The 19,926-nt window shown below is 36.7% G+C and overlaps 2 protein-coding genes across 2 annotated transcripts; one reads left to right on the forward strand and one right to left on the reverse strand.

The window, feature by feature from the left end:
* Nucleotides 1-289: 289 nt before the first annotated feature.
* Nucleotides 290-10,913, reverse strand: LOC103954667 (disease resistance protein At4g27190-like). Its single transcript, XM_048570048.1, has 4 exons — nucleotides 10,727-10,913; nucleotides 4,326-4,428; nucleotides 1,058-4,217; nucleotides 290-901 (listed from the first exon to the last, which is right to left on the reverse strand). Exons 3-4 carry the CDS (start codon nucleotides 4,201-4,203, stop codon nucleotides 883-885), a joined length of 3,165 nt encoding a protein of 1,054 aa, XP_048426005.1. The 5' UTR covers nucleotides 4,204-4,217; nucleotides 4,326-4,428; nucleotides 10,727-10,913; the 3' UTR covers nucleotides 290-882.
* A 5,160-nt stretch (nucleotides 10,914-16,073) lies between these two features.
* Nucleotides 16,074-16,385, forward strand: LOC108867748 (probable ribose-5-phosphate isomerase 3, chloroplastic). Its single transcript, XM_018649255.2, has one exon. It carries the CDS (start codon nucleotides 16,074-16,076, stop codon nucleotides 16,383-16,385), a length of 312 nt encoding a protein of 103 aa, XP_018504771.2.
* The last annotated feature ends 3,541 nt before the right edge of the window (nucleotides 16,386-19,926 follow it).

Here is a 19,926-nt window from a genome sequence, read left to right on the forward strand (position 1 = left end):
AGCACAATATTGTCCACTTTGGGCCCTGACTACTCCCTCAAGGTTTTGTTTCTGGGAACTCACACGAGAACTTCCCATTGGGTCACCCATCATGGGAGTGCTCTCGCACGCTACTCGCTTAACTTCGGAGTTCCCATGGAACCTGAAACCAGTGAGCTCCCAAAAGGCTTCGTGCTAGGTAGAGATGAGAATATACATATAAGACTTACATGATCCACTCCCCTGGGCGATGTGGGATCTTGCATTGCATGCATATATTTTTGCAGGAGTAGTCACAGAGTTGAAAGTGGGCATACTTTCTTCAAGAAATATGTTTCAAAATGCAATATATATGGGATTTTGTAACATGATTTGAAGACATTATTTCCAGTTAAAAAGCAGATGCATGGCTTATACACAAAAACAATATTTTTAAAGTTCCAAGATAAAGTGATTTAATATACTGCTTATTTAAAGTGTGATGCTATAAGGGAGGACGAAAATGAATGTGTTTATGTTATATGTGCTGATGCAAAAAGCTCAAAATTGCGACATACTGTTCACGATAAAGTATATATATCAAAATCAAATGTTTAACTGAATTTTATCATTCGAATTGTCCCTGATAAAAAAAAAAAAAAAAAATGCTTCTGGCATGAATGGAAGGGTATACAAAAAAATCCAAGAAACATTAATCTCCCAACAACCAAACAAAAAAAAAAAAAAAGAAATTAAATGTATCTTAGCTGCAAAAGAAAATATTTTCTACTTGAGTAGAAACAAAAATGGATGTATTTTTAAAAGTTATATAGGAAAATATGTGTGGAATATTATTCTTCTTGTGGACCTTGAGAAATCTCTCTTGCTTCTTTGTTCATCAGCTTCTTCTTCTAGGAAAATTAATTACCTCTGCTCCCACAACCTTTTGGTTGATTCAAAATAAAGGAGATGTATAAGTCAGCAATTTGCTTTGGTTTTTGCACTCCAAACATATTTATAACTGTTTTAAAAGAAGGATATAGAGAAAATGGAATGAAAAGGAAAAGACAGATGAAATTTATGCATGAGAGAGATGTACCTTTTCCTTAGGAGGAGGAAATGTTGCTCATTGTTTAGTTGGACTTGCATCTGGCTGCGGAAGTCAGAAGTAGAGGTTAAAAACTGGGGGCAGTCCAGCACATGTAAGTATTCCAATGAAGGGCACAAAAGTCTAGCCCGTCCAGCGAGAACGCTTGTCAGCATTGGAAGACTTTGCAATGCTAATTTCTTCAGTCGTGGAATAATGATCTCGGAATCCTGCTCTATTAATCCCTCGCTTAGGCCGAAAAGTTTGTCCAAGCTATGGCACTCCTCCACCCAAAGCTCTTCCAATTGCAGCAGACATTGAGCTATGTCGAATGTGAAGAGAGTTTTCAGTTTCTTGCACTTGGAAATTGCCAGAGTTTTAAGATTATGAAACATTGCAGGCTGAGCAGGACCGTTCCATATGTTTGTCAGTTCCGGTAGATTCTCCAGTTTCATCTCTCTCAATTTTGTCAAGACCGTTTCTCTTTGTTCAAGCCCTTGAGATCTGAATATATAAACCATATCAGCTCCACCTACAAAAAGTACTTCAAGATTTTGTAGTCTCCGCAACAGATTAGATGGAACAAGTGCATCAGCCACACCATCACACTGCTCCACCTCCAAGATCTTGAGATTTCCAAGACACCCTTGCGGTAATTCACCAACACATAACTGTTGCAAGCAGTCCCATAAGAAGACATGCAACTCTTCCAAGCTCTCGAGCACAGGCTTATTTGGAACCCTAGTTACTGTGTTCATCAAAGTTACCATCTGACGGCACTCTTGGATATGCAAAAACTTGAGTCCATGTAACTTCCAACGATCATACTCCACAAGAATGTCAGTTAAACTTCTAGGCTCCATGTAGATTATTTTCTCCACTCTCTCCGTCACTGTGCTGTTAAACCAATCCGGCAGCGTATTGATTGTTGTGTCCAGAAGCAAGGCTCTTGAAAATGGAGTAATAGTATTCTTTGATAATTGCACATTCATGGACCGATAAAATTGGTTTCCACAGATACATATATCAAAATTTACCCAATTTCGAAGGAACCCTACAGTTTTCGGAAGGCATTCTGCATCAGAAATGTCAACCTTCAAAATGTTTAAGTAACACAAGCTAATTAGCTCATCAAAACTAGCATTAGTTTTGGCATCTTCTCCTTCAACTTTCTTGCCCCAGTCAGCGAAACTCTGTTGCATGTGTAGTTCTTCTAATTTGGACAACCGCGATATCACATTGGATGGAATTGTTGCAATGGAGGTACTCATAGTGAGATCCAACATCCTTAAATTGGTCAAATGTCCAATTTCTTCGGGCAATTCCTCAATAACAGATTCTCTCATACTAAGAACCTCCAGTTTTTTCAATTCTCCAAGAATTGATACATCCGTTATTGACTGACAGCGATCTAGATGTAGCGTTTGGAGCTTGGTTAAGAGATTAAATGATGAAGGTAATGAAGAAATTTGGGTACTACTTATGTCGAATACCCTTAATGCATTTGGGCTTTGGAAAAAATCTTCTGGGATCTCCTCTACTTCAAAATTTGACTGTAGTAATAAAATCTGGAGTTTTGGACATACCAACTCGTCAGGAAGATTGCAGATTTCATTCCCCATTAGGGAGATTGCGGAGTAGTCTTCAAGTGAATTTGTTGGCCAATCCTTTAATTGGCAGCCAGCTTTTACGAAGAATCCTTTGCCATCCCCAGATGATGCAATTCGTATTGCCATGTCCCGAATCACATCATGCATTCTTACACATCCGTCTTGTTGACCATCCAAAACCAAGCTACAAGCTTTAAGGTACTTGGCCACCAAATGTGCTGTGCTTCTGGCTTCTTGCATTGAATTGGCATCTCGAAACAATCCTTTCCCGATACCATACTTCAGCAAGTCTTCGATTTGGATATCAGAGTCCTCCGGGAATAAGCAGCAAAGCAAGAAAAATGACTTGGCGTCATTGCCATTCAAGTAATCGTAGCTCAGCTTTATACATCTGAACACATCCCCCTCGTCATCCAGGTTGGTAGTTTGGGACATCTCTAGTCGTCGAGCTGCTTCTCTCCATTCTTCCAAGTCCTTATCTCCGAGTGCTCTTGCAACTGTAATCAAAGCAATTGGGAGACCACCACATTCTCCAGCTACCTTCCTCGCTATGTCATAGAAATTGGTTGATTCCAAAGACCTGTTTGCGTTTTTCACAAACAAGGCCCAAGAATCTTCTTCTGATAGAATATTGAGGCGAATCTTTTCTTGGCACTTCATGGCATGACATACATTCGATATCCTTGTGGTGAGTAGAACTTTGGAATTGCAGTTTTGGAGCTCGTAGTGATCGGGGATCCCTATGCGAGACAAATCTATTGTCCTCCAAATGTCGTCTAAAATTATAAGGATCTTTTTTCCTCTCATTATTCTCTCCTTCAATCTAGCTGCTCTGGCTATTTCTGTCTGCTCATTCAAATTCAAGGCCAGCATTTCTGCAAGCTGTTGTTGAATGTTTACCAGGTTCGGGTTTTGGGAAATGACAGCGATAATCACATGATCAAAGAGCTTGTCTCTACGCGCTTGCACACCAACATGTTTCACCAAGGTTGTCTTGCCTATGCCTCCCATTCCATGAACCCCGATGACAGTGATGTTATCGTCTTTCAGCGCCTTCATGACCCCATCCATGGCTTGCCTTGTTGCTTCAAATGCTTCGAGATCTCCTGTTGACATGGTGGACTCAAACTCAACGGGTCGGTGAACTTGAAGCGAAACTGTTTCAAACCTTTTCTCTTCTTTAAGCTTGTTCATTTCTTCTGCCTCCTTAACGGCTCTCTTGCTTAAACTGTAACGCCATTTCAAATTCGGACAGCAGCCTCCGATGCATGTTTTGTCTTCTCCGGCTTCATTTTTCAGTCTTTTCGCATCAATTATGGCCTTCTCAGCATCCTTGAGCCATTTTTGAACCACGGACTTAACTTCGTCTCCATTCATTATCACCGCATCCACTTCTCGCTGGTAATCATTCTGCATGGCCTCAAGCTTTTCGACTAGAACTTCAAGAGACTGCATGTGGCTCTTGTAATGCACCAAGTAACCCACGTTACGCTTCACTGGAGTCCATAACAACTTACCAACTTCTAGTACGAAACTAACAATTTCCATACCTGTCCCTTTTTCTTTTAAATTAACAGAGAAAAAAGTAAGATGCAAAGTTCAAACAATAAAATAGGTACCACCAAAAAGGGAGAAAAACTATGTAGGGATTTGATAACTAGGTGACTAACCTGGATCTTCCTTAGCTTCAACTGGTACAGACTTTGAGAACGTTTTTGTACGTTAGACGAATGTCAATTAAGAGAGGATGGTTAGGCCTGGTTCTGATGATGTCTGATAACAGAAAAGGTAGACGAAGGATCAGCAGAGAATATAATCCAACTAATATTTTATTGGTTTGTATTTTTTGGAGTAGGACTGGGATTAGACTCGATACACTTTCGTGCATCTCCAATCATGCTTTCTATTTTGAAGTTAAATTAAATTTTAGTTAAACTTCAACTGGACTTGTTACTTGTTCGTTAATTAAAAAATGGGCGGTTCAGATCCAGGTCCAAAAATCCAAGTTGTTTTTTAAATTGAGTCCAATTGTAACATACATATATCATAAGAAGACTACAAAATTTTTGAAACGAAATATGTTTGAGATAAAGTTGAATACAACTAATTCTGAAGAGGTAGATTACAAGCAAAAAATATCTATAATATAGTAACTAAAAAGACTTTTTTGTGATATAGGTAGATTGTCGACCAAAAATCTACGATATAGGTATATTAAATAAGTAAAAAGACTAAATGCACCATGGTTTATGGAATTTAATTCTTATTTTAGGATATTACAATCCTTAAAATTTTCAATTTTATCACAAACTAAACAGAGGGAGAACAATATTGGACCTATTTTTAAAAAGTTGACTATTAATCCTACTAATAATAACTCGCAAAATTAGAAATATTGAATTTATCCTAAAAAGAATACCATGATGTCTAGTTTCTGAGAGTCATAGTGCCTAGCGGCCGTTAGAACAATAAAAAAAAAAAAAAAATGCTTGTACAGTGATTATAACCTGGGGATAACTATTTTTCGAGTATTTACAACCATTAAAAAAATGATATCTACAAGTATAATCTATTCATAAGGAACTACGGGAGTTTAATTTAAAGATGGTAGAGACTTGGTATGTTGTATGGTTGGGGTTGGGTTTTTAAATTTCGACTTTAAATTTCATGGAAATAGAATCATTTCTAAATTTCTATAAGTAAGCTACCATTACTTTCACTCTTACACACCCACCACCCTCGTCTTGTTTGTACCACTATCATGCTACAACCACCACCATGGCCACCATTGTCGTCGTTGGTGCCATCACCACAACTGCTACCTCCACTCCCACCACCATCATTGTACAACACCACAACTATGGCTTCCATTACCGCCGCCGCCCTTGCCGCCGCCACTACCACCACCCATTATCAAACCGCCTCCACCACCCACCAAATCATCACCGTAACTGGTCCTAGCACATTTTGTCACACCCCAATTCCGACATACGTCCAGGATCGACATGTGACGTCACCATATATTTGTATATCTCACATACCCCGTCTCCGGGATATGGCAAATCACAATTCGAGAATCAATTTGCAAAGAAATTTTTTGTTTACCTTATGGCTGCATCTAATCTCCTCGTTAAACTGCCTACGTACCCTCAATAGGGATCAAGCCATTCGTAGTTCACTTATCACAAAATCAAACGTTTATTCCACTAAGTTCAAGCAAAAAAGCATAGTATTCCTCAATCATTTATTATAACCTGACAACATGCAATTCCTGGACTCAAGCTACATAACCAATCCCCATGAAAACATGATTTCTCTCCCATCCAACATATAAATCATTATGTCTCATCATGATATCTCAATTCACAACACACATCATATTTAAGAGCCAACGAAACACAAAACCATTCTCTAGCCGCATTAATTAATTAATTTGATCCAAGTAATAATAATCATTCCCATATCTTCTAAATTCATACCTTATGAAATCATAATCGAATCATAGAAATCCCGAAGAAGTCACTCAGACGTCCAACATCTTTTCTAACTCAATTCACAAGACTCTCGAAACCATTGACACAAATATATATATAAAAACTAAGGCTAGAGTGACACAGTTAAGCCAAGCCTACTTCTCCAAATAATGGGATTTTAGGCCACTCCATGAAATTGAACAACTTGTGTTCCGGACCACTCAACGGAACCAAACCAAATATGATCGCCTAAAAATGTACCATGTACAACTAATTATCATCACCTCTAGAATGCGTATGGTCCCCCATCGCGGATATACCAAGCAGGACCATAGGCATAATAAACTCATCGTGCAGGCAGTGATCATCCATCGCGGATATACCAAGCATGATCACCCTTGAATACATATGGTCCCCCATCGCGGATATACCAAGCAGGACCATCCTTGTACCACTACTACGTGGTGCAATCTGTCACATCCCGGCCCGGCAGGATTACTTCCCGAGCCTGACTCCACCGTAGCACAATATTGTCTGCTTTGGGCCCCGACCATGCCTTCACGGTTTTGTTTTTGGGAACTCACGAGCAACTTCCCAGTGGGTCACCCATCATAGGATTGCTCTAGCCCCCTTCTCGCTTAACTTCAGAGTTTCTATGAAACCCGAAGCCAGTGAGCTCTCAAAAGGCCTTGTGTTAGGTAGGGATGAGAATATACATATAAGGATCACTCCCTTAGGCGATGTGGGATGTCACAATCCACCCCCCTTAGGGGCCTGACGTCCTCGTTGGCACACACGCGACCAGGGTTAGGCTCTGATACCAAATTGTCACATCCCGGCCCGGGCGGGACTACTTCCCGGGCCTGACTCCACCATAGCACAATATTGTCCGCTTTGGGCCCCGACCACGCCCTCACGGTTTTGTTTATGGGAACTCACGAGCAACTTCCCAGTGGGTCACCCATCATGGGATTGCTCTAGCCCCCTTCTCACTTAACTTTGGAGTTCCTATGAAACCCGAAGCCAATGAGCTCCCAAAAGGCCTCGTGTTAAGTAGGGATGGGAATATATATATAAGGATCACTCCCCTGGGCGATGTGGGATGTCACACAATCTCATCATCACACATTAAACATAATTATGCGCATACAAGCTATCGATTCCACATATCAACCAGCATCTAGTCATATGAAGCACAACACAAGGAATTCCCTTAATTACTATTTCTACTAAAAATCTAATAAAGTACCTAACTCATCTCCTGACTTCCATCTCCATCTCATACTAGGTAGTAATGCCAAGTTCAAATACGTATTCAGTTGGCAAGCATATCCAAATAATTATCAAACAATATTTAGATCCCATAATTGTCATAACATTCATCATAATTATCATTCACATTATTAAAAAGTTAATCAAACATATATATATATATATATATATCACAAACATCATCAATACACAAGCCAAATCATAGTTAATTAGCATAGGTCTATGGTTAAATATATAAAATTCACATTTCAATTGAAATCATAATTATAAGACCAATTCATATTCACTAATGATACTAATATAAGAAATTAAGATAATAATCATATTTCATATATTCAAGTCGCTATCTAATCAATATAGGCCCACTAGATTTTCGCTAGTCATTCCCTAAGGTCCGTAAACAATATCTACAATAGCATGCTAAAATTTGGTGTCAATTCAATGGTAAGATCGTCAATTGTTAGAATATTCAAGTGGCGGACTTTATCGAAAATATACTCAATCGACGGCATTTCATAAATCAAATGTTACACATCGGAAAATTCAACCTTTTCCAAAAATTCTCAAATTTTACAAGAATGAAGGTCTCAACAAGTAAAGTATGGCCGAGTCCAATTTGGCCTGGAAGGCCCTCCAATTGGCTCGCACCTGTCAAAACCCTAAGGTGAGTGTCCTTCGATTCAGCTTCCTTGGTGTTCCAACGCCCCAACCACCAATTGGGTCTTGTTCCTGAGTCTAAGGGAAGTTAATTAAGGGTGATGTTGAATGGTGATACTCATCGGAATGACGAATCGCCGTCGAGAACCCCTAGGTTCTCTGGTGGAGTTCTACCTGATTTAGACCTTAAAACCCCTTGATTTTTGGTGGAGATGGAAGGAGGAAGGTAGTTGAGCAGGTTGCAGGTAAAGGGGATAAGAAAAGGGAAAACTTGATATAAGTCCAATTTTTTGAGCTAATAGTAAGAATAGTCCAATTTATTAAAATAAGTCAAATTCCTTAAATTTAATTATTTTATTATCAATACTTATCTCTTCAATGAAAAAATTTTATTGTAAAAATCAAATTTCTTCCTAATTATCTTTTTGATTATTTCTTTGTATTTATTTTTTTGTTATTTCTTGTTCTTCCTCCTGCTTTAACCCATTTATAGATTTTATTTTAATTTTTATAATCAACCTATATCACAGGTTAATTGTATTTATTTACCTATACGACATATTCTTTTTCATAGTCAACCTATCACAAATTAATGTGTTTTGCTTGTAGGTATATTATGTATTTTTTTTTACACCTTTTAGTTAGGTTTTACATCTCACTTATATGTATAATATACATTCATATACTTGCTACTTGAGTTAGGGTAGCATGTTTTGCAGATAGATTTATGTTAGTATATTAGTTTTTTTTTGTTATAAGATATTAATTAGATATTTTGGAGTTGGAAAATGCATAATATTAAAAGATTTTAATTGATTTTTAATATTTTTAGAAAATATAAAATGATTATAAAAGAAATAAAAACATCTAATTAGATAATTAGACTCACTCCTAAAAACACTTTATGTTTTTGGACCTGGATCTAAAAGCCCCATAAGAAAATCAATTGAGAAATGGTGGAAATTGGCCTGAAGTTGGCCGGTTTTGAAAAATGGCTAGTGGAGTACACGGTTTCAAGAAATGGGGGAAAGAAAATGTCAACTTCCCCCTTTTGGTCCTTTCTCCTCCCCTAGCCGGTTCCCTTAACCCAATTATATATTTGGGCCTTTTACCCTTTAGTGGAAAATTAAATAATTTTCACAACCTAAAGTTTCACAACTTCAAACGTCTGCAACTATACCGTTATAATCTGGACTCGTAAATGGCTTTCGTCTATGCGCTCGTGGCCTCGAGACCTATTTGAAAACATTACTTGTGACCTCAAAAGGTCAACGAGTAAATAATAATTTTTCAAACTTCATTCTTTGTAACTAGTTTAATTGAAATCTAATTTCAATTAAATTAATATAAATTCTCAAAAAAATAATATAAAATCCTAATAATACAAATACGTAGATTATAACAGTGAAATCCGAGAACAGGATTTCACACATTTACCACTTACCACCTTCCTTATTTATAGTTTCAAATTCCATCATTTTGAAATTACTTAGTAATTTTAAATTTCCTCTTCTAAACTGCAGAGAGTTAAGAAAATAACTTAGAAAATAAAAAAAAAAAACTAATAAAAATATCTTTAAATCTTTGCATTTTAATAAATAAAAAAAATCATCCACTAACTTTTTTTTTTTTTTTGGCTTGGAATGAGAGAAAGACTTGAAATTGAATTACATTTTTCAGTTTTATTTTTTGTGGTGTTGTTTCCCAATAGTAACCAAGATGACGAGAGATTTTTCAATGTGCTCGGAACACGGGATGATGCACCACATGTCTATACAAGCAGTGAGATTCATGTGTTTAAAAATAAAATTTCCCACCACTTACATAATAACACGTGGTGTAAAAAGTTAATATTGTAGGTGGAGGAGAAGAGGAAGCTGCAGATGGACGAACAATGGAAGAAAATTAAGTAATTGGAGTAGAAAGTTAAGAAATTGAAGAGATGCAAAGAAAATTTGATGAGTATCAAAGAAAATTAGAAGAAGAAAATGTGTTTGGAAGGTGAGAATGTGCCAAGAAAATTCAAGAATATAAGAGAGAAGAATGTAGTACCGTTAAATTTCATAAATAGTGTAGCACCATTAAATTTCATAAACAGTATAGTAAGTTTCATAAATAGTGTAGTAAGTTTCATAAACAATGTGGTAAGTTTTCATAAACAATGTTGTAAAGTTTCATAAATAGTGTCGTAAGTGTTCATAAACAGTGTAGTACTGTTAAGTTTTATAAATAGTTTGTGTAAGGATGGGCGGGTCAGCACATCAGATTTTTTTTATTTTATTTTAATTTTTTAATATTAAAGTTCTGTCTTTTTCATTAAAATTTAAATTTTTTGGTCATTTTAATTAAAAATTAAGGGTTTTTCGTTAAAATTAAGCATTTTTTATTAAATAAAATTATAACATGGCTTTTTATTAAAATAAATTTAACCCAAACCATTTTCATGAAAATTCCCTAGAAAATAAAATGACATCCTTAATTCACTCACCCAAAAGTACTTTCCTCCTTTCTATTTTCTAACACCTCTCGAACTCATGTTGACATACCACATCATGATCAGTTTGCCAAAAATAAAATAAAAAAATAAAAAAAATTGAAGCGAATTTCTAATCAAGTGAATTAAATACATAACTTTCAACAGATTGTACATCTGCGTTTTCTCTCCATACCTGACAACTTGATGATCTGAGCTTTCATTCACCAACTCGACTCCGCCGCCATGTCCGTCCAGTTCAACTTCGACTAGGTTGCTGTTGTGGGGTAGGGTGTTTAGCACAGCTATTCACTCATAGGGGCTGTAGATGGACTCTCTCTGTAGAAGTTTATGCATAGACTCATCTGCTTTCAAAAACAATTTTTAATTCTCTCACAAGCGGACCCTAAGCATCAGAAATGCCTTTTATTTACATAATTTCACTTGAACTTTAGATTCTTTAAGATTGCTTAGTCAGCAAGTATAGTGGGCATATTGTTATACTCCACGTGTACAATCATTGAAGGTTAATGAGAATACATTCTTCAGATTCAATCTCTCTATAAACTTCCCCTCTCTCTAACTGATTCTCTCATAACTGTCACACTTTCTATAGTTAGCCCTCCCCAACTAGCTTTAGATAACTTGTTTCTTAAACTTTACCCTTACTTGTTTCTTAAACTTTACCCTTAAAATATATATACAGAATGATGAAATTAGGGTTCCACCATAAAATCAATTAACAGTATAAGGAGTAGTCCAAGATCATATAAACCCTTAGCTAGACTTGTCCCTCACCAATGTGGGACAAACTCTCCACACACCCTCGCACATGTGGCCGATTTTCAAGCCTATACGTGGACAACAAGTGGGTGACGCGTGAGCACGTGTGATTCTTTGGGCTTTCACACGAGGGACAACTTGCTATGGTACTATGATGAAATTGTAGTTTCACCATATATAAAACCAATTAACAATATGAGAAATAATTCAAAATTATATACGCCTTTAGCTAAACTTGTTCCTCGCCGATGTGGGACAAACTCTACCCACACCATCAACTCTCAACATTATTGAACATAAAAGCAAAGCAAAGTCAGCAGTCAGTTTCAATATTTTTCTGTTCATTCATATGGAACTTTACAATATTTACACAAGTATTTAAGGAGAGGAAAAAGAGCTCAGCAAGGAGCTGTACAAGTCAAAGAGAGCGGCTGCAACAATGACGGGAGTAAAGCTAATCTACCTAACTTTAATTTGACACTAACTGCTGACTTTGCTTATGTAGAAACTTGTGTTTCAATATTTTTCTGTTCATTCGTATGGAAGTTCACAATATTACACAATATTGGCCACGGTTTCTTTATTAAATCGCCGCGCTTTGGTATAACCATCCCAACAATATCCACCGTGGCTATTTTTCCCTTTTCTTATAGTGCACATACACATCACATCCTAGGTATAATGGGCTAAATGATTTGTGCCATGAAGGATGAATGTAGTGATAAAAAAAATTTCTGTTAAGAAAAAAAGAAAGTAAAAAGAGAGCAAAAGTTGTGCCATGAAATTCAAAAAAAGAAAACAAAAAAAATTATATACACACAAACACACACATACACGAAAAAATGGTGATGTTCTTATGTTCTAAGTGCTTCGAAGTTTCTACAATGCCGTTGGATCTCTCCATTGTGAAGAAATTTTCTATTGCTCTACGTTTTCCTTAGACTTTGTTTTCCACCACTTTTCTTGCTTAGCTATTTAACCCTTAACCTCATTACAACCTTGTTGAAGAACTTTGATCTAAGTTGTTACTTGTCATTTGTGGAACCATGATTTTTGGTTGGAGTAGGCTGATCCGAATACTGCTACCTCAGAAGTCCAGTCATGGACTCACCAACTCCAAGTGCAGCTATAGCAAACGGAGCAGGGTGCCACCGTCACTCTACTTTGGGACACTAGGCGGAGTCCAAGCAACTCCGTCAGATGACCATGCTTGTTCCGCAAGACATGTGATCTAATCCAAAATTAGACACAATCAGATCTTATAAGTCTTGGAGTCCCTACAATCTAGGGATAGGCATGTGCCGCAAGTAATCACAACTCCTAAGAGAAAGAAATATCAACTTGCTAGATATCTTCCATGATTCTCCCGACTTAGAACGAGAATTCTATCATAAAAATGTCTATCCCATGGTATAAACACACCCTCTTAAGCTCATTTAGGTAACATAATCTAAACGCTTTAATTCTCTAGCCCACTGCTTGAGTCTCATATCATCCACTACTTTGACCATCGGAGAGCCTTTGGTCGTCACACATCCCTCGGTCTTAGGCTTGCTCAAGGTTTTTTGTTGTTTTGCAGGTTGCTGGAATTTGTGCTCAACCGCTGCTTACGGAGGTGCACGAATTTGGTTCCAACATCATTGATATCGAGTTAGGTGGACAAACAAGCATATGGCGGCATGTATATTGAGATCACTTGAGCGAAACACATTAATCTACAATACGAGTGAATGATTGTTTGTCCCGTGAGTAACTCACTGGTTTACATATAATAATTTAAAAGAGCTTGAAATTGCATTGACATGACTACCTCTCACGCGACATTGATTTTGGTGGAAAAATATGCAAACTGAAGAACAAATGTACCTCTCAAACAAGTAGCCCAAAAAAATGTGTTCCATTCGGTTTAATAATGAACCTACACTCCAGTTGGACTCCAGTAGCCGAAGGTTGCAAGAATTAATATTTCTATGGTGGCGAATCTAGCATGATAGAAAGAAGGGAATAAAAGAAAGGGAATTCGAAGGAACAGGTGGGCTGAAAAGGATGAAAGGAATAAAATAAAGTGATTTAAAGTGAGATAAGAGAGTGGGCTCTCGGCATTGGAACCGAATTCGAGAGAAAGTGGCCAGCTAAAAAGGAATAAAATAATGAAAAATAAATCAAAGAGCAGCTGGAGGGAAGAAAAAGCAGACTTCAGGTGCGTGAAATTAAAAAAAGTAATGAAAGAGAATTAGAGAGGAATGCATGAGAATACAAAAGGAAAAAAAACAAAGAGCTCTCGCTAAGAGAGTACAGGGATGGAGTTTTTGGTTGCAGGTTGCAGAAAAAATAAGGAGAGCTCAGGAGGAAACCTTGTAAAACGGGTTGTACTCATATTGTTGTATGTATTTGTATACTTATATGTAACTAATTTCTTTTGCTAGAGTGAGATCATGAATCTCAACACAAATTTCCAATTCTCAACACAAATTATTTGCAACAAATTTGTACCACTAAACTGTAGTACTGAATGACAACTAATTAATAGTTACTGTCTTCTAAAAAAAAGTACTTTTATTTATTAATAATTACTGCCTAAAAATATAAAAAAAACTTAAAAAGAAACAAATTTAAAATAAAAAATTGTAAAATTTTAATTTTTTTAATTTTTTTAATATATAAAATAAAAAACTAAATAAATAAAATAAATTATTGGTTTGTTTGATCACAATTATAAGTAGCAGATGGTATTTGGAACAAGGTCCCAGGATCAAGCTCTTACTGCCTTTGACCCTGAACCAGAAAGAATTGCGGGGAGGTTCGCTAGAGAAAGATATTTAGTGCAAGATCCAAGCCTACTTGACACTTTTCTTGAAAAGTTGTTTCATGATCCTGAGAGCAGCCCAGCTGTTTTCCACCCTTTGGCCCCGATCTCAACCATCGCACTTGCCCCACCTGCTGCAGGTCAGCCTGTGAGGAAATCATTGGTAGCAAGAGTCAATGCACTGCCAAGGTGCATTGTATACCCAGAACACATCCTCAACAATTTGCCATCCTTTCATGGGTTGCCAAACAGCGACCCCAACATGCATTTGACTGATTTTCTTGAAGCATGTGACAACACCGTAATTAGAGGTTTCTCTCCTGAAGCAATCCAGTTACGCTTGTTTCCTTTCTCTATGAAGGACAAAGCCAAGACGTGGCTACACTCTCTTCCTGCCAATAGCATTTCAACTTGGACACAGTTGCAAGAAAAGTTTCTCAAGAAGTTATTTCCATCTTTCAAGACTCTTGCACTTAAGAAGGAGATATTGACATTCGCCCAAAAGCCAAATTAACGAATCTATCCATGAAGTGTGGGAACGTTACAATGATCTGTAAGTAAAATGTCCTCATGCTGGGTCGATTCTGACCTTCAAGTGAACATCTTTTATGATGGTCTCAATGCCACCACCAAAAGTCAAGTAAAGCATCTGCTAGAGGGTCACTACTGTCGAAATCATCAAAGGAAGCTTTTGAGTTGTATGATATGATGGCTCCGGGATCCCAACAATGGACAGAAGAACAAAAACAAGAGGGGAGTTCTCGAAATTTCTCAAGGTTATCCTAATGTTTCTGGCCAAATTTCTAAGTTGGAGAGGACTCTCAATGCCAAGTTTGATGCCTTAATGCGCCCAATGTCCAAAAAGCGTGTATCATTTGTAGGGAGACAACTCATGACATTATTCAGTGCCCCGACAAGGATGGTTACCCTAAGCTCATGCAAGAGCTTGTCAATATGGTAAATAATTATAATATACCCAGAAATGACCCTTTTTCCAATACATATAATCCCAAGTGGAGGCACCATCCCATTCTTGCTCAATATATAGCCATCCTTTCTAATAACACTAGCAACTTCATTCAATCCACACAGAAATAGTGAGTGTCGAAGTGTTGCCTGAAGTGTTACATGAAAAAATTAGATAATTGATACTTCTTGCAAGAAGCATTTTAAGTGCTCTTGAAACCCAAAAACACTTTCATTAAAAGCGCTTTTAGTTATTTTAAAAGCACTTAACGAATATTAAATATTAAAAAAACATCATGATGAACTGAAATATAAATTAAGTGGATATGAGAAAATAGAACAAATGAGTGGACGTAGCAGCACACTTAAGATGAAATTGCATTCACAAACGAAAATGATTTTAGACAAGTTAATGAAGCAGTGAATTCAAAGAAGATCTAGGCTAGGTTTGAGATAAATAAAACCTTGAGGCCATAGTTTGCTCGAATATTATCTTAAGCATCTCAAGTGAACGCTTCACTCTGATGAGGGATCTCGAAGCACTACTTTGGTGCTTAATAGTAGGGTAAATTAGACTTTACCATCTCAGGTTTGAGAGCTATTGCAACCTCATACATCTTCAAAACATTTCACTTTCATACTTCACGTACTATTTTATTTCAATATAATACATCCGTTACATTTTCCATCCATTAGTCTGTTAAGAGTTGACGTGGTTGCCACATTTGTGCCACGTGGAAAAAATAATAAATTTTTATATATTAAAAATATTATAATAATTTACCCTATTTATTAAAAAAAAATAATAAATAAATAAAACTCCAAACCCACACCCAGATCCCCTTCCTTCCCCCTCGCCTCTCTACAACCCCCGACCCATTTCTCCCTCCACCTCTCCCATGGCTTCTTCTTCCCTATCCCTCATCTCCTCCCACAATGCCTCAAGAAGCTCGCTGCCGACAAGGCCGTCGAGTACATCAAATTGGGAATGGTCCTCGACCTTAGCATCGGCTCCACCGCAGCCTTTGTGGTTTCCAAGCTCGACGAGCTCCTCAAATCTGACGAATTGAAAGACATTGTTGGAGTCCCGACTTCCAAGCTCGCTAGTTGGGTCGACGACGCCGATGAGGTCGACCCAAATCTCAATTTGAAAGGGCGTAGAGGAACTCTACTGACGGATAAGAAGGTGGAGGCGGTGTCGGAGACATTTGTGGTGGGTTTTTTGGATGGGAGGGGAGGTGAACAATTAGGATTTTTGGGGTTTTGGGTGGGGTGGGGGATGGGGTGTTTTGGGTTGTAGGGAAGGGGAAGAGGTCGAGGAAGAATATGGTTTATTTTTTATTTTATATATATATTTATTTTATTTATTTATTAATAGGGTAAATTATTATAATATTTTAAATGGAGACTTTGACTAAAACCTTGTTGGCTTTCAATTTTCGATCCAAGTTCCTGAAATTAATGTGATAATTTATTTATATGTATGTTACTATATTTTTTTAAATTAAAAATTGAAATTTATAGTTGTTTATATTAATGAGATTTTAAATAAAAAATCATAATTTGTGGGATTAAAAATATTAAAATATAAATACATTATTGTGTGTGTGTGTGTGTGTGTGTGTGTGTGTAAACATGGGTACATTCATCAAAATTAACCAAAAAATTATTGTACCAAAACATGGGTACATTCTTCAAAATCACCAAAAAAAATATATATATATATATTAGGCTTAATAATATTAGTGAATTTCTTCGAGTAAACTTAACATGGATACATTCTCAAATAATAATAAATAAACAAATGTACCCATATAAGTTTAAAAATGGATTAGAAAAAAATTGAATAGATTTTATATTAAAAAAAGGGTACATTTTACCTATAACAAATTGGTATATTTAAGAATGAGTACATTTTAAGATTAAAAATTTGAAAAAAATTACATGAAAGGTACATATAATTAGCATGGGTACATTTAGCAAAATTAAAAATGGGTACAAATAAAAAAAATATATGGGTACAAATACAAATAAAACTTTATAAAATATGAGCACAAAAAGAAATTAATATATGAGTACAAATTAAAACTGAAAAGAAAATTGGAACAAATAAAAAAAGGGTTGCAAATTAAAAATGGGTACAAACTAAAAATAAAAATATACGATAAAAAATTTAACCATAAATATAAATATAGTAATTGTAACATTTTTAACATTAAATGAATCTATTTAGAAATAAAAAATATTTTATTATTGAAATAATTAATGATGTTATTAATACCAAGGACTTTGATAAAAAAAATGAAAATGAATAAGGTTTTAATCAAAGGAGTAGCAAAAAGAAGGATGAAAACCTAATTTCTCTTATTTTAAATGCATAAAAAAATATTTTTTTGTCATGTGGCACAAATTTAACAATCACGTCAGCACAAATATGGATCACATATTTGACATGTCATCATTTAACGGTTTACTTAACGGATTTTCTATGAAATTGAAATAAAACGATAAGTAAATGTATGAAATTGAAGTAGATGTAAAGAATTGAAATTCACTCTAAACCTTAGAAGGTAATATTTCACGGTTAAGCAAATCCTTTGGAGTGTGTTTATTTGGGTTCACTAGCAATCACTGTACTAAATTAGACTGAACTATTTATTAGTTTAGTTCCATCTTTGTTACGCTGGGAATACGATTGATGAGACTAAAGGAAACTCGCACGACAAACTCATTCGCTAGGAGGTCTTAGCGAGACCCCCAATAACCATGTGACTGCTAAGCCCTCCCTCCACTTCGTTGCTCTCTGCTATCCAACAAAATCACACCACCAGCTACCACACTCTCTCCCTTTCTCCTCGTTCTACTCGACTGCGACGATGCCTTCCAGATTGCCATTCACACAAGCTCGACGCTGATGCCGATCTACGTGGTCTGAAACTTAAACGCCTAAAACTCCAACGACCGCACTGTCTGCAATTCAGGTCCAACGCCTGCATCGTCTGAAACTCCCATGCCTGCATCGTCTGCAAATCAGGTCCACGGGCGACGCAGCAATCAATCTCACCAAATCACGAAAATCTCGACCCCGATCTGCACCTTCCTTCATGAATCGATCGGTTCACGCACGTCTCCCTTTTCTGGTTAGGGTTCAACCAGGTTGTGCCTAGTTCCCGAATTTGAAGAAAGAGAAACAAAAAAGTATAGAGAAAAAACCCAGAACGCTTGGAAAAAGCAAGAGAAAAAAATGAAAAGAAAAAGGGCAAGAAAAGGTAGAGAGAGAAGAGACAATTAAAAAAAATGACTAAATAATATTTAGATTTCAAAAATAATTTAATAGCCGTTTCATTATTTTTATATTAATTAGTCCATGCTAAATCAGTCCAACTTAGATCTTGAAATTAGTTCAGTCCAAAATAATCCGATGCAATAAACACACCCTTAGAGTATTAACTGATTTTCCTACCCTTTCAATCCCACTAACATGGCAACCACCACATTAATCAAAATTTAATTAAAAAAAAAAAAAAAAACAAACAAACAAACATAGCTCACATCAAAGGGAAATATATATGAACAAAATCAAAAGGAAAATATAAATAATTAAGATCTTTGAAATATGTAAAATGTCTTAAAATATGTATTATATAACATAAAAATATATTTGAAATTCAATGCACTGAAATTTCAATATCGAAATTACTCACCCTCACCAGAATATGTAAAACAAATTAGTATATTTTCATTTTTACATCTCATGCATCACTGTACATAAGAATAATAAGAAATATTTAGGAACTTATATAATTGAGTTTTTTATTTGGTATTTTGGCCTTCCTTTTATTATTTAAACGCAATGAATAAAATTTCATCACATTAAAATTTAAAAAAAAAAAAAATCAATAACAAAAAAAGTTAGATGCAATTCATTTTCATAATTTCATCCAGAATTTTATATTCTCCTACTAGAGCAAAACATGTGTGACATCCCACATCATCTAGGGGAGTGATCCTTATATGTATTTTCATATCCCTACCTAGCACGAGGCATTTTGGAAGCTCACTGGCTTCAGGTTCCGTTTGGAACTCCGAAGTTAAGCGAGTAGTGCGCGAGAGCACTCCCATGATAGGTGACCCATTGGGAAGATCTCGTGTGAGTTCCCAGAAACAAAACCGTGAGGGTGTGCTGGGGGCCCAAAGCGGACAATATCGTGCTACGGTGAAGTCGGGCCCGGGTAGTGGTCCCGCCCGGGCCGGAATGTGACAATTTGGTATCAGAGCCTAACCCTAGCCGTGGTGTGCTGACAAAGACGTCAGGCCCCTAAGGGGGGTGGATTGTGGCATCCCACATCGCCCAGGGAAGTGATCCTTATATGTATTTTCTCATCCCTACCTACCATGAGGCCTTTTGGGAGCTCACTGGCTTCGGGTTCCGTTGAAACTCTGAAGTTAAGCAAGTAGCGCGCAAGAGCACTCCCACGATGGGTGACCCACTGGGAAGTTCTCGTGTGAGTTCCCAGAAACAAAACCGTGAGGGTGTGCTGGGGGCCCAAAGTGGACAATATTGTGCTACGGTGGAGTCGGGCCTGGGAAGTGGTCTCGCCCAGGGCAGGATGTGACAACATGTCTCTAGGGTTATAAAATGTTCATTTACATTCTCAATTTTACATCCTTGCACAGGAAGTTGCTTTAAGAACTAAATTAACCTAAACCATTAAATCAGCATGTGATTCAATATCTTAGTGTATATGGTATTGAGTTTCCACCCATTTCAAGTTCGAAACTCTCTCTTTCTTAAATAATTGTAATAGTTTAAAGGGGCATTTTGATCCAAGTCCAAAACA

The sequence above is a fragment of a genome, unplaced genomic scaffold (assembly GCF_019419815.1).
Source record: "Pyrus x bretschneideri cultivar Hongxiangsu unplaced genomic scaffold, Pyrus_bretschneideri_v1 Contig51, whole genome shotgun sequence".
Taxonomy (NCBI): Eukaryota; Viridiplantae; Streptophyta; class Magnoliopsida; order Rosales; family Rosaceae; genus Pyrus; species Pyrus x bretschneideri.